We start from the raw sequence: 14779 nt of genomic DNA, 5'->3' as shown, positions 1-14779 counted from the left end.
AGATGTGGCCCTGCATTGAGGGCTCCTCGCCTGGCAGACATGAAGGTTAGCTTAGTGCTCAAGGACTCAGGCTGGAGGAAGATGATCATTCATTCAAGAACATTAATTGAGCACCTACTTTGCTCCAGGCACTGTGCTGGGAGCCTGGGGAGTCATGGTGAGCTTCCAGCGGGGCAGTGCACCTTAAACAGGCTGGTTTACGCCGCTCCAGAGAACTGTGAACTCAACTTCCCCGGGGCCTGAAGCTGCAGGGAGGCAGCTGTCAGAGCCTGGGAGAGAGGCTGTTCCTGGCAGGAGCAGGGCTAGGCTGGTTCCTGGGTTTGGGCAGTGAGGAGGAGGTGCAGATAGGAAAGGCTGTTTCAGGAGTTTCAGCCTCAGGGAACATTTGGTCTTCCCCTAAGGGAAATGGAGTCTTACACTCAGGACAGGCAAGACCAGGTCTTTTTATTATTATTATTTTTTACCCAAGAAGGTCTCACTCTGTTTGTCACCCAGGCCGGAGTGCAGTCATAGTTCACCCTCGTAGTGCTGGGCTTAAGTGATCCTCCTGCCTCAGCCTCCCAAGTAGCTGGGACTACATGCAAGGGCCACCATGCCCAGCTAATTTTATTTTATGTTATTTTATTTATTTTGAGACAGATCACTCTGTCTCCCAGGCTGGAGTGCAGTGACACAATCTTGGCTCACTGAAACTTATGTCTCCTAGGATCAAGCAGTTCTCATAACTCAGCCTCCAAAGAAGCTGGGATTACAGGTGTGCACCACCACGTTCTGCTAGTGGAGACAGGGTTTCATCATGTTGGCCAGGCTGGTCTCGAACTCCTGACTTCAGATGATCCTCCCACCTCACCTTCCCAAAGTGCTGGGATTACAGGTGTGAGCCACCACACTTGGCCAAATTTTTATATTTTTTTGTAGAGATAGGGTCTCACTATGTTGCCCATGTTGGTCTTGAACTCTTGGACTCAAGAGATCCTCCCACCTTGCCCTCCCAAAATGCTGGGACTATCGGCATGAGCCACCATGCCTGGACTTTTAAAACATTTTTTTGTAGAGACATGGTCTCCCTATGTTTCCCAGGCTGGTCTCAAATGCCTGGCCTCAAAAGATCCTCCTGCCTTAGCCTCCCAAGGTGCTGGGATTATGGGCATGAGCCCATAGTCTGCACCCTGCAAGACTAGGTTTCTTGTTTTAACATTTCTGTGTCTGAGGAGGAGCCTGAATGAGCTGGGCGACCTGGGCAAAGGCCCATGGTGTTCAGATGAGGGAGTGAATGGACTCCAGATGAGGGCAGATGCTGGCTTCTCTAGGGACTTTCACATGTGGTGTGGGCCCATGACCTGGTCCCACTTAGGAGACCATAGTGTCTGCCCAGGAAGCTGTCATAAGGGTTCATGGGGCACGCCTGCAGTGTGCCTGCCTCATAGGCAGCCCTCAAGATACAGGAAGCCAGGACGGGCGCGGTGGCTCACGCCTGTAATCGCAACACTTTGGGAGGCCAAGGCAGGCAGATCCTTGAGGTCAGGAGTTCGAGACCAATCTAGCCAACATGATGAAACCCCATCTTTACTAAAAATACAAAGAAATTAGCCGGGTATAGTGGCACGTGCCTGTAATTCCAGCTACTCAGGAGGCTGAGGCATGAGAATCGCTTGAACCTAGGAGGTGGAGGATGCAGTGAGCCAAGATCATGCCACTGCACTCCAGCCTGGGTGACAGAGCAAGACTTCCTCTTAAAAAAAAAAAAAGAAAAGAAACAGGAAGCCACTGATGGTTAGCAATGGTGGCAGAGGGCCGGGCATGGTGGCCCACCCCTGTAATCCCAACAAGAAGGCCAGGCACAGTGGCTCATGCCTGTAATCCCAGCAGTTTGGGAGGCTGAGGCAGGTGGATTGCTTGAGGCTAGGAGTTCGAGACCAGCCTGGCCAACATGGCAAAAACCTGTCTCTACTAAAAATACAAAAAATAGCTGGGCATGGTGGCACACACCTGTAATCTCAGCTACTTAGGAGGCTGAAGGGGGAGGATTGCTTGAACCTGGGAGGTGGAGGCTGTACTGAGCTGAGATGATGCTACTGTGTTCCAGCCTGCGGGAAAGAGTAAAACTGTGTCTCAAAAAAAAAAAAAAAAAAAAGAATTAGCCAGGAGAGGCGGCATGCACCTATAGTCCCAGCTACTTGGGAGGCTGAGGTGGGAGGACTGCTTGAGCATGGGAGGCTGAGGCTGCAATGAGTGGTGATTGTGCCACTGCACTCCAGCCTGAGCAACAAAGCAAGACCCTGCCTGTTAAAAAAAAAAAAAAAAAAAGTGGGCGGGGCGGGCTGGGCACAGCGGCTCCTGCCTGTAATCTCAGCACTTTGGGAGGCCGAGGCGGGTAGATTGCTTGAGGCCAGGAGTTCAAGACCAGCCTGGCCAACATAGTGAAACCCTGTCTCTACTAAAAATACAAAAATTAGCTGGGTGTGGGGGCAGGTGCCTCCCATCTACTCAGGAGGCTGAGGCAGGAGAATTGCTTGAACCTGGGAGGTGGAGGTTGCAGTGAGCCAAGATAGCACCACTGCACTCCAGCTTGGGCAATGGAGTGAGACTCCATCTCAAAAAACAATAAAATAAAATAAAATATAACCTTACCTCCAGATAACACAACCCAAGCTCCAGGTGATATAATCCTAGCCCCAGATGATATAACTCACGCCCCATGCCCCTGGGGCAATGACTCTCCTTGTAAAGGTCAATTCAAGTAGCAATGGATGGGAATATAGGGGGCGTAGGGAATCGGTGGGAATATAGGGAGGCCTGGGCTGCTTGCTTGCTTGCCTTCTTTAATGGGACCAGGAGACTTCCCAGGTAAAACCCCCTATGGACTGTCACAGCTTTACACCCCAGGTTCGAGGCTTGCTGGTGGGAGACGTTCTGCCTGGGGACGGTGCGGCCCCGCTGCAGGTGTGGAGTGTTCCCCGGGCTGAGCTCCACCCCAGTAACTGCCAGCTTGGGGCTGAGGTCAGCAGGTCAGGCCAGGAAGCTCAAAGGAACCCGAGAGGGAGATTCCCAGTGGACTTGAGGGTGGTTGGCCCATGTGGGAAACATGTCTATGGGGAGAGCTGCCCTCTGGGGGTGTGGGGGGCCTTATCTCTGTCCAGGGGCCCCGGCTATGGGGTCTGCGCTGTCCTCAGACCAGCTGCTGTTGGGAGTGCCTCGGAAACACGCTTTCTTGATGGGGGCTCTCTCAACCCCGAATGCCCGGAAGGCAGAGCCCAAGGCAGAGGCTTCCTGCTGGGGTGGGCAAGCCCAGAGAGGCGTGGACGGTGGGGAGAGTGAGGCAGGATGGACAGGAGCCCATGGATGGCGCGTCCTGGAGCTGGCTGTCTCAACATGCAGCCCACCACACAGTCACACACAAGGGTCTTCCAGGCAGCGGGTAGAACACACCTCGTGCTGTGCAGGGAGGAGGAGAAGAGTTTCTGCACCAGCTCTCATTGATGGAGGGTCAGCTGTGCTCCCTCTGGATGGCGCCCATGGGCATTGGTGGGCCCTGGGCATCTCGGCCTCCCTGGCAACACAGAAGCTCTGAGCAGAAGGCAGGGGCAGGAGTGGGCAGGGGAAGGGCTCGGCCAGGGCCCATGTGACGTCACTGCCTGTGGACAGGCTGAGCTGTGGCTCGGTGGCTGTGGTGAGTGGTCAATCATCTGCAGTGGCCACTGACCTCATGGTCACTCGTCAGGCATGGAGTGAACCTCCTCATGGCCCTGGGGATACAGTCACCTGAGACATAGCTCCAGGGAGCCCCAGGGCCACAGATGGTTACACCCCGAGGACATGCTAGGGGAGCCTCAGGGGATCAAAGCAGAGTGAGGTGAGCTCTGGGCAGTCAGGAAGGGCTCAGAGGCAGGGACTGCTGGAAAGTGGAGGAGGGATTTGCCAGGTGGGGGATGGCATTCCAAGGGGAGGCGGGACTGAGGACAATGGCCCTGGGGGATTCCGTGGCCCTGTGTGGTCGGCGCAGTGGGGGGACTGAGCAGTGAGGAGGGGGTATGGCCGCTGTGTTGAGCTGAGTGGAGGGGACTGAAGACAGAAGGTCCCTGTTCTGCTCCCTTGGGCCTGAATGCCCCCAGACCTCCTTTCTTCCTTTGTTGCTCCCAACCAGAGCCCCAGGGCATGAGAGGACACCACCCACGCAGGGCTCTGCACCTCACTGTGACCTCCATCTGCGGGATCAGCATGGGGCCACAGTCACCAGAGCCAAATGCACGTGGGAGCCTCAGAGTGTTCAGGCTGGAGGAGGAAAGGACTGTCTGTGAAAACCTCCTCTGTCCTGGGTACTGCCTGAAAGCCTGGACTCCGAGGGCCACGCATCACCTGCTCCACCCTCAAGCGGCCCGGAGGGTCTGGACCCAGAAGTGTCGGCAGGACATGGCAGGCGGCAGGGGGCCGGTTGCTCCCCTTTCAGCTCTGACCAGGCCCCCAGGAAAGCCAGCCACTGGGTGGGCCAGAAGCAGGGGTGGGTGAGTCAGCAGGGCAGAGGTGCCCGGGGTCACTGAGCTGGGGGCCAGGCTGGTTCCAGGACTTCCTTCTCTTCACCCAGGTGATGCTCAGCTCATCCCCACTGCTGCCCGGAGCAGTCAGCAATTCTGTACCCTCCCGAGCAGGGCCCAAGCAGCCACTGCTGCTCCTCAGAGACCCTACTGGGGGCCGAGCTTGGAGGGCGGGGCGGATCCCAGTTCCAGCCCATCTGTGCCTGTCTCTGAAGCCCCGAGCACTGCACTTACTCCATGAGACCACGCGGGGCCACAAGACCACATGGGTGGCTGCAGGAGAGCACGTGGTTCATCTTCACTCGGGGCAGCGTCTGTGCTCAAGCCTGGGCCCTTGGTCTCCAGGTCAGTGTTGGCCATGTCCTTCCCATCAGCACATCCAGTTGGTCTCTGGTTTTACTGGTGAGGTGGGGATGGTGAGAGCCAGGGATGGATCGGCGTCTTCATCCCAGCTTCCTTGCCACAGCTTAGGGGCCTCAGTGCCCCCTTTGCTGCTGGTAGGGGTTTGTCACAGGGTTCCTGGCCACATTGCAGGGTCCTAATGCCAACCTTCTAACCCTCAGCTGGCCGCTGAGGCCAGCAGGCAGGTTCCAGGCCGGACTTCAAGCCACAGGTGCCCAGGCAGGTCCATTGCTGACGTCGGCGAGGTAGCACCCTGAGCATGGATGGAGCCGAATGCCAGCTTCAGGCAGGCAGGTGGCAGGGGCCCGCAGGTCGGCTCCCGGTGGGCAGGTGGGTGGGAGAGGAGGATGGTTACTGAGGCCAGCCATGGGGGATGAGAATGAGGCCTCCCCTCCCCTCCCCTCCCCTCCCCTCCCTCCCCTCTCTTCCCCTCCCCTTCCCTCTCCTCCACTCCCCTCTCCTCCCCTCTCCTCCCCTCCCCTCTCCTCCCCTCTCCTCCCCTCCCCTCCCCTCCCCTCTCCTCCCCTCCCCTCTCCTCCCCTCCCCTCTCCTCCCCTCCCCTCCCCCCTCTTCCCCTCCCCTCCCCTCCCCCCTCTTCCCCTCCCCTCCCCTCCCCTCTCCTCTCTTCCCCTCCCCTCTCCTCCCCTCCCCGTGGGATATCATGGCATATCACGGCTGGTGTGTTAGTTGTCTGCGAAGTACCTGAAGTTTGTGTCCACCCAAAAGGCAGGAGAGCACATGCTGTTTCCCAGGTGTGTTCCACACGGGTGTCTCACTCAACCCTCCTCTGAGCAGCAGCAGGCAGGACCCTCGCTTTACAGGCGAGGAGGGGGTTGAGGCTCCTGGGGCTCTGTAGCTTGTCGAAGACCTGAAGGCAGTGAGAGGCTTGGCTTGGGCACACGCTGCCCAGCTTCAGAGCTTCCCTGAGGACCAGGCCTGGCTGCCGCAGAGGCAGGCAGTGATGGCAGTGACTGCAGGCTTCCTCCCTCGGCTGGGGCTGCGAAAGAGCGGGGGCGGGGGTGGGGAATCAGATGCACGGGCAGTGGGAACTTGTCTGCTGCCTGTGAAGAAATGTCCTTTTGCCTGTTTGGTCTGCAGAGCCCCCAGCTCGGTGCCCCGGCTGGGATCACCCCTTAGAAGAACCCAGGACCCTCGGCAGGAGCAGGTGAGAGTTTGTGCCCTGCTGATCAGTTCCTGTTCTTGGTTTCCAGGAAAGGGAGGCTGGGGAACCCAATGGGAATTCACTCATAGAAATAAAACAAGAAGTCCCCGAATCTCACAGTCCCTGACAAGGAGTCAGGAAAGCAGTATGTGGAAGACACAGAGACTGTGGTTGCCTCTGGGGAGGGATCCTGGCTGTGAGGGAGGCATAGAGTCCACTGCTTGAAAATCGTTTCTTGTTTGTTTTTGTTTTTGAGACGGAGTTTCACTCTTGTTACCCAGGCTGGAGTGCAATGGCACGATCTCAACTCACTGCAACCTCCGCCTCCTGGGTTCAAGCAATTCTCTTGCCTCAGCCTCCTGAGTAGCTGGGATTACAGGCATGCGCCACTATGCCCAGCTAATTTTGTAGTTTTATTTGAGACGAGGTTTTGCCATGTTGGCCAGGCTGGTCTGGAACTCGCCACCTCAGGTGATCCTCCCACCTCGGCCTCCCAAAGTGCTGGGATTACAGGCACGAGCCACTGCACCCGGCCTGAAAATTGTTTTAACCACGTACATATTTCTTAAAATTGTCTATCACGGTAAAAGTACATAATATAAATGTACCTTTTAAATCATTTTTAAGTGTCCAATTTGGAGGCATGAAGCACATTTACAATGTTGTATAAACACTACTATTTCCAGAACGTTTTCATCACCCCAAAGAGAAACTCTGCCACCGTTAAACAACAGCTGCCCACTTCCCCCTCTGGCCTGGTAACCACCCTCTGCTCTCTGGCTCCATAGACATTTCACGTACACAGAGCCACATGGTGCCTTCCTTCTGTGCCTGGCTCCCTTCCCTCCACGTCCTGTACTCAAGGTCCAGCCCCATGCTGGCGTGGTGGCTCACACCTGTGATCCCAGCACCTTGGGAGGCCAAGGCAGGAGGATTGCTTGAGCCTGGGAGTTTGAGACCAGCCTGGGCAACATAGCAAGACCCCATCTCTATGGGAAAAAAAAATTGGCTGGGTATGGCAGTGCATGCCTGTAGCTCCAGCTACTTGGGAGGCTGAGGTGGGAGGCTTCCTTGAGCCTGAGGTCCAGGTTACAGGGAGCCATGATTGCACCACTGCAATCTAGCCTGGTAGCCTGGGTGACAGAGCGGGACCCTGTCTCACACACACACACACACAAGTTCATCCCTGTTGTAGCGTACATCAGTTTCATTTCTTTTTATGGACAAATAATATCAGATTGTATGAACAGACCACATTTTGTTTCTACACTCCATTAACAGACTCTGGGGTTGTTTCCTCTTAAAATTATTATTATTATTATTATTTTTTTGAGACAGGGTCTTGCTCTTTCACCCAAGCAGGAGTGCAGTGGCATGATCTCAGCTCACTGCAATCTCCTGGGATCCTCCTGGGATCAAGTGATTCTCCTGCCTCAGCCTTCCAAGTAGCTGGAACCACAGGCATGCGCTACCATGCCTGGCTAATTTTTGTATTTTTAGTAGAGACAGGGTTTCACCATGTTGGCCAGGCTGGTCTTGAACCCCTGACCTCAAATGATCCACCCACCTCAGCCTCCCAAAGTGCTGGTGTTGCAGGTGTGAGCCACAGTGCCTGGCCAAAATTATTATTATTTTTGAGACAGGGTCTTGCTCTGTTGCCCAGGCCGGAGTGCAGTGGCACCATCACTACTCACTGCAGCCTCCACCTCCTGGGCTCTAGAGATCCTCCCACCTCAGCCTTCTAAGTAGCTGGGACCACAGGCAGGCACCACCACATCTGGCTGATTTTTTTTTTTTTTTTTTTTTTTGAGACGGAGTCTCGCTCTGTCACCCAGGCTGGAGTGTAATGGTGTGGTCTTGGCTCACTGCAAACTCTGCCTCCCGGGTTCAAGCAATTCTCCTGCCTCAGCTTCCTGAGTAGCTGGGATTACAGGTGCCTGCTGCCACGCCTGGCTAATTTTTGTATTTTAGTAGAGACAAGGTTTCACCACGTTGGCCAGGCTGGTCTCGAACTCCTGACCTTGTGATCCACCCGCCTCAGCCTCCCAAAGTGCTGGGATTACAGGCATGAGCCACCATGCCTGGCTGGCACGCCTGGCTAATTTTTATTTTTTGTATTGATGGGGTCTTGCTGTTTGTCCAGGCTGGTCTCCAACTCCTGGCCACAAGCCATCCTCCTGCCTTAGCCCCCCAAAGTGTTGGGATTACAGACGTGAGCCACCATACCCAGCCTGAAATTAATTTTTAAGTATAGACAGGTAATGACAACTATATTATCATTGGGAAAAAGTTACAACCTGCATGATAAAGCTTAAAGTCCCTCTGACCCCTCTTGCCCTGGCTTTTCCTCTCTCCCAAGGGGACCTGACCATTGTTGCTCTCCCAAGACTAAGTCACTGGCCGGGCATGGTGGCTCATGCCTGTAATCCCAGCAGTTTGGGAGGTCCAGGCAGGCGGATCATTTGAGGTCAGGAGTTCAAGACCTGGCCAACATTTTGAAATCCCATGTCTACTAAAAATACAAAAGTTGGCCAGGTGTGGTGGCACACGCCTGTAATCCCAGCTACTTGGGAGGTTGAGGCAGGAGAATCACTTGAACTCAGGAGGTGGAGGGTGCAGTGAGCCGAGATTGCTCCACTGCACTCCATCCTGGACAACAGTGGGAAACTTTGTCTCAAGAAAATACAATAAAATAAAAAATAAATCACTGTTTTAAACAGCGACAAAAATAAAAAGCAACAGCAAGTTGAGAAAGGCCTCCCAGCTGTGGGGCAGTGGGACAGGAGTGGCTTTGGACTTGGAATCTGGAAAGCTGGGTGCAAAGGCCGGTCTATTCCTTTGGCAAATGGTTATCCCGCTCTGGCCCTTAGCATCCTCTTCTGCAACAGGGGTTGAGTTAGAACACGGTCCAAATTCCTGAACGGGCAGTGGACTGGGCACAGGTGGGCTCCCCTGCCCTTGCCCACCCCACCTCTGGCTGGCAAGCAGAGATCTTTTTCAGAGTATTCGTCTCCATTTTGCTAATTTTATTTTGTGAATAAGTGAATTATGTATGAAGCAAAATATTAAAATAGCACCAAAGGGTATAGGTGAAGACCAGGTCTCCCTCCCACCCCAAGTGGGTGAGCGTGGGCCTGAGTGTACCTGCTTGCTTTTCCCAATTGTAACACTGTAACTTAGCAATTGTTCCTCCTTGATAACAGAGCAATTGCGGGATTCTCTCTAACTGCTGCTACACAGTAACATTGTATCTTAGCTTCATGTTGATACAAAACACTTAGCCGGATTCTCTTTTTTACCTGCTGTGTAGCACTCCACTGTGAGACACACTATCATTTATTTGACAAGCTTCTGTGGGCAGAGAGTTTTTCTGCTTTTTGCTACTTTAACAATTCTAGGACACATACATCCTCTACCTTTGCAAGTCCATCTGCAGGGCAAGCTCCCAGACTTCCCCACCTCTGCAGCAACTTTTCAAAGCCTGACCAGAGGGTGAGACTTGCAGAGAAAGTAAATCAGCCTTTTTTTTTCTTCTTTGATATGGAGTCTCATTCTGTTGCCCAGGCTGGAGTACAGTGGGGCGATCTCGGCTCACTGCAAGCTCCGTCTCCCGGGTTCACGCCATTCTCCTGCCTCAGCCTCCAGAGTAGCTGGGACTACAGGCGCCCGCCACCACGCCCAGCTAATTTTTTGAATTTTTAGTAGAGACGGGGTTTCACTGTGTTAGCCAGGATGGTCTCCATCTGCTGACCTTGTGATCCACCTGCCTCGGCCTCTGAAAGTGCTGGGATTACAGGCGTGAGCCACCGCACCCGGCCTATATCAGCCTTTAAACACCAGACTTCCCATGAAAATCTCCATTTCTGGGTTTTTTGTGTGTTTTTTTTTTTTTTAATGGAGTTTCATTCTTGTCACTCAGGCTGGAGTGCAGTGGCATGATCTGGGCTCACGGCAACCTCAGCCTCCCAGGTTCAAGCGATTTTCCTGCCTCAGCCTCCTGAGTAGTTGGGAATACAGGCGCCTGCCACCACGCCTGGCTAATTTTTGTATTTTTAGTAGAGATGGGGTTTCACCATGTTGGCCAGGCTGGTCTCGAACTCCTGACCTCAAGTGATCCCCCCACCCCCTACCCCCTTGCCTCAGCCCCCCAAAGTGCTGGGGTTACAGGCCTGAGCCACTGCCCCGCCATCTTTGTTGTTGTTTTTTTTTTTTTTTTTTTTTTTGAGCTGGAGGGTGTGGGCTTGTGCTGGGCTCTCATGAGTTGCCAGTGCCTTGAGGCTCAGTGGCCACAGTCCCCCCAGCCCCACTCACTGCCTTACGCAGCTGAGTTTGGGAGCCATGGACTGAGCTCAATTAAACGGTGTAGAGCCCTTCGCCCTCTTTCTGTGCCCACCTCAAGGGCAGACGAAGTCCAAACTGGCGTGGCCTGGGTGAGGGTCCCGAACACCCTGGACTCAGACCCCGCCTCTCCGTGGCAGGGCGCCGCGGCAGCAGGTGCACAGGCCGTGGCTCTCACTCTCACCGTCTCACGCCACAGCGACCCGGGCAAAGCCGCGCGCGGTGGCCAGCGTGGCTGGGAGCAGCCCCCGAGCCCCCGTCAGACCAACGCGGATCGCGGCACTGCTGCGACCCGACCATCCCGCGTGCTCCCTCCGGGACCACTAGGCCCGGCCGCGGCGGGAACTCCGAGCCTCCCCACGGTCCCCAGGGGGCGCTGCGTGCTCGCGCCTCGGGGAGCAAAGCGAAAGTCGCTCGGGCACGCGGGGTGCAGTTGCGCGTGGGGCGCTGCCTGGGGGAGCCAGAGGCCCCGGGACCCCTTATGTAGCGCCCGGGCCCCAGCCCCGGCCCACCCAGCGAGAAGCGCCCCTGCCCACCGCCGCGCACGCTCGGAGCCGCGGGGCCAAGGCTGCGGGAGGGGAGGGGTCCGCTCCGGGCCAGCGCCAGTCGGGGGTCTCCGGGCCCCAACGCACCAGGGCAGGCCGGAGGCGGGACGGGCCGCGCGGGACAGCGGAGGGGGTGCCTGGGCGCGCCGGGCCGTCGGGGAAGCGCGGAGGCGGGCACGCCGGGGAGGGCGGGCGGGGGCCGAGCTTATAAAGGCCCGCGGGCGGAGGAGGGCGGGAGCCGCCGTCCGGCCCAGCTCGGCCCCAGTGAGCCGAGCGCTGCGCTCCGCCGAGGGGCAGGGCGGACGCCTGAGCGAGCGCGGGCCCGGGACGTGGGCACCGGCGGGGCGGCCGGAGGAGAAGGAGGAAGAGGAGAAGGCGGCGCGCGGGTCTCCGCGGGTCAGCCATGGCGCGCCGGCCCCGGGGCCCCCGCACCGCCCCATAGCGCCGCGGCGTCCGCTCGGTCCGGGCCGGGCCCTGGGCCCTCCAGCCATGGAGCCGCACGTGCTCGGCGCGGTCCTGTACTGGCTGCTGCTGCCCTGCGCGCTGCTGGCTGGTGAGTGGGGGGCGGGCGCCTGGGGGCGACGGGAGGGGGCTGCGTCTCGGCTCCCCACGGCCTGGACACCGGACGACGCCGGCCGGGGCGAGGGCTGCGGGCGAGCGGGCGCGGAAATTCCCAGGGACGCGCGACCCGGGCGCCCGCATTCCTGAAGCATGAGCGCGCCAGGCGGCGGCGGGGCTCCTGTCCCAGGGCCGGGCTGGAAGGGCGGCGGCGGCTGGGGGAGACGGTACCGCGTGCCCACGGGGGCGGTCGAGCGAGCGCCGGGGATAGCGCGGCTGGCGTCTCCGCCGGGGCGCTGCGGAGAGGGGCCCGCCAGGCGAGGCGGTGTTTACCCCGGTGGGAAGGGCCGGAGCGGTGGTTGGGGGAGCACGAATCTCTTTTTCTCTTTCGGGTTAAAAAAAAAAAAAAAGCGCAAAGTTGCATCAGGACTTCCTGACAATCTTGGAGAAGGCGGGCTTCCTGCCTGGAGCTGTTTAATTTGGAGCTTCCCGAGCCCAACGAACGTCCGTGCCCAGGGCCCAGCCCCGCTCACCACCGCACCCCCCTCTGCCGGACTGAGGCGGTCCCACACTTTGGAAAAAAATAGTGTGGGTTCCTCCCTGGTCCTCCCTTGCCCTACTGGGCTCAGTTTCGCGGGGGCGGGGCCGGCCTGTGCCCTGGTCTGGGGGAGGGGACACCCCCGGAGGCTGTGGCCTGGTGTCAGGGCGGGGCAGGGGTCCCCAGTCCTGGCATCTGTGTTCCCTGCTTGCCGGGCAGTGGTGCCCCTTTCGCGAAGCACATCCGGGTGGCTTGGTGCTCCACGGCCTGGCACCTCTACCCCTTCCCCGACCCTGGCCTACTCGGGACCCAGGGCCCGCGCCCTCCGCCCGGGGGCTCCCCACGTGTGACTGAGCTGGGAAGCAGTCGGATGAAATTAACCCACGGACAAGTGGGATGGTTTGCATTGGGAGTCCTCCATGGACACGGCAGGTGGGGCGTTTTGCTTCTAAAAGCCCTTCCAGAGCCCTTGCCATGCTCTATGTGGGAGCTCGCCCAGCGCTAGCTTTGGGGATCTAGAGCCGCCTGCCTGAGGCTCCCAGACAGACTGCGTTTTGATCGGTCGCACAGAAAGGTGGTGAAACTTGGGGAAGATTTTCTAGACAGGAATCAATGAAAACCATTGAGGCTGGAGAGGAGAGGTTTTGAGCAACTCTCTTCAGTGCGGTCAGCCCTGTGTGGACTGGGCAGCCTGGGGCCTGCTCCCAGTGCAGGGTGAGATGGGCGGTAAACAGGGCCCGGCCGTGTTCCTTCCTGTGCCTTGAAAACAAGCAGGACAGCCTGGCACAGAGGCAGAGTCTAGAGCTGACAGGCCTTAGAGAGGGAAACAGGACAGCTTCTGAAACGTCCCGTTCACACTGATCGTTCCATTTCCTCTTGTCTGAGTGGGAGCGGGGATCCTCCCTGCAGGGAATGCCCCCCTCTCAGACGGCAGCTGCTCCTTGGGCAGAGTTGGCAATGTTTTTCTTTAAATGACCAGATGGTAAATATTTGCATGTCACAAAATCTTCTTCTTCTGGTATTTTTCCAGCCATTAAATGTAAAAGCCATCCTGAGTTCATGGGCTGTACCTAAACAGGTGTTGAGCCAGATGCTGTGGCACATGTGGTTTGCTGCCCCCGGGAATTGGTCAGAGGGCCTGGGTTCTGCCTTCTCGATTGCTATCCGCGTGGGGGATCTGGGGGAGGGATCACTGTTCTTCTTGCTTTTGGCCTCCTTGAGGAGAATGGGGAGGTAGCCCAGGGGTGCTCACCCCAGGCCACGTGTCAGAGTCTTCTATGAAACTTTTAAAGAATAATGATGACTGACTGTCTGTATGGTACTTTCCGTAAACCTAAAACTGGCCCCAAATAAAGTCTCTTAATTTGAAAGATGCTAAAGCCCAGGCCATACCCCACGCTGATTCTGTGTCTGGGGATAGGACATGGAGCCTCGGCCTCAGTGTTTTCTCTCAGTCGCCTGGGGTGGAAGTGGCACCGGCCAAGAACTCTGCCTGCCTGCTGGCCAGGACTCCTGAGTCAGGCTTTCTGGCCCTGGGGTGTGGGCAGCTCCAGACGGACCCACGATGTGCAGGTTCAGCTGGCCTGGCCGGAGGTGGGACACTGGCTTTGCTGTCTTTGGAGTGCCCCCTCCCTCTCTGGCGAGCTTTGGTTGGAAGCAGTTCTATGGTGTTTTGGAAATGAATGAGGCCTTCAGAAGGCATTAGTCAGTGTGTGCCTGTGCTAGCTCAGACAGTGCCCGGTGAGGGTTTGAGTCATCCTGGGGTGCCCCTGGCCCCCACGCCCTCCCCCTCCGGTGCAGGATCATTACCCAAAAATCTGGCAGGGAGCTGCCCCGCCCACGGGGAGCAGGGGCCTCCTTCAGCAGTCTCACCTAGTGTTCTGGAGCCTTGGGGGATCAGGGCCCATCTCTTCAGGGCAGGGCTGGGCGCGATGGCTCACACCTGTGATCCCAGAGCTTCAGGAGGCCAAGGTGGGAGGACTGCTTGAGCCTAGCCATTCGAGAGCAGCCTGGAACGTAGAGATCCCCATCACTACGAAAAATATTTAAAAATTAGCTGGGCATGGTGGTGGTGCACCTGTAGTCCCAGCTACTCAGGGGGCCAAGGTGGGACGATCGTTTGAGTCCAGGAGGTGGAGGCTACAGTGAGCCATGATTGCGTCATTGCACTCCAGCCTGGCTGACAGACCCTGTCTCAAAAAAAAAGAAAAAAAAGGGCAGGACATTTGTGATTCTGATAATATGGGACCGCACCTCCCGTTCTATCGGCGGGAAATCTAGACAGGAGCCACTGTGTCACTGACTGTGGGACACCCACGTGGGCTGACAATATGGCTTCTGCTTTTCAGGGTGCCTCGTGGCACAGCCTAGGGGCACACCCACGGCCGGCAAGCTGGGCGTCACCTCCTTCAGGCTGATTGTCACTGAGAAGTGCCACTAGTTAGCATGAGGGATGCTTCCTCCTTTTTCAGACCATTGTCACCATCAGAGTCGCCACCTCTGGGAGGCAGCTGAGAAGGTGGGGAACAGCAGGCACTTGGCTCACAGTGGCTCAGCAGTGCAGACCCTCTGAGCCCAGCATGGCAGAGTCACCCTTCGGAGGCCTGTGCCAAGGTCTCAGGACCTGCACAGAACCCTGGCCTGTCCCATCCGAGGGTGCTGGGAAGAGCATGGCCGTAGCAGAGTAAGATGGGAGCTGCTTTCC

At 57.2% G+C, this 14779-nt stretch overlaps 1 protein-coding gene across 2 annotated transcripts in view; it reads left to right on the top strand.

Moving 5' to 3' along the window:
- Positions 1–11204: 11204 nt before the first annotated feature.
- Positions 11205–14779, top strand: part of PIEZO1 (piezo type mechanosensitive ion channel component 1 (Er blood group)) — a 69115-nt gene continuing 65540 nt past the window's right edge. For both annotated transcript variants that reach the window (XM_054453027.2, XM_054453026.2), the window contains exon 1: positions 11205–11532. In XM_054453027.2, coding sequence (XP_054309002.1) covers positions 11469–11532 — 64 coding nt within the window. In that variant the 5' untranslated portion in view covers positions 11205–11468. The remainder of the gene's footprint in view (positions 11533–14779) is intronic.

This window comes from Pongo pygmaeus, chromosome 18 (assembly GCF_028885625.2).
Source record: "Pongo pygmaeus isolate AG05252 chromosome 18, NHGRI_mPonPyg2-v2.0_pri, whole genome shotgun sequence".
Taxonomy (NCBI): domain Eukaryota; kingdom Metazoa; phylum Chordata; class Mammalia; order Primates; family Hominidae; genus Pongo; species Pongo pygmaeus.
Note: the sequence above shows the minus strand (reverse complement) of the source record. Positions and strands in the feature narration are given on the sequence as shown.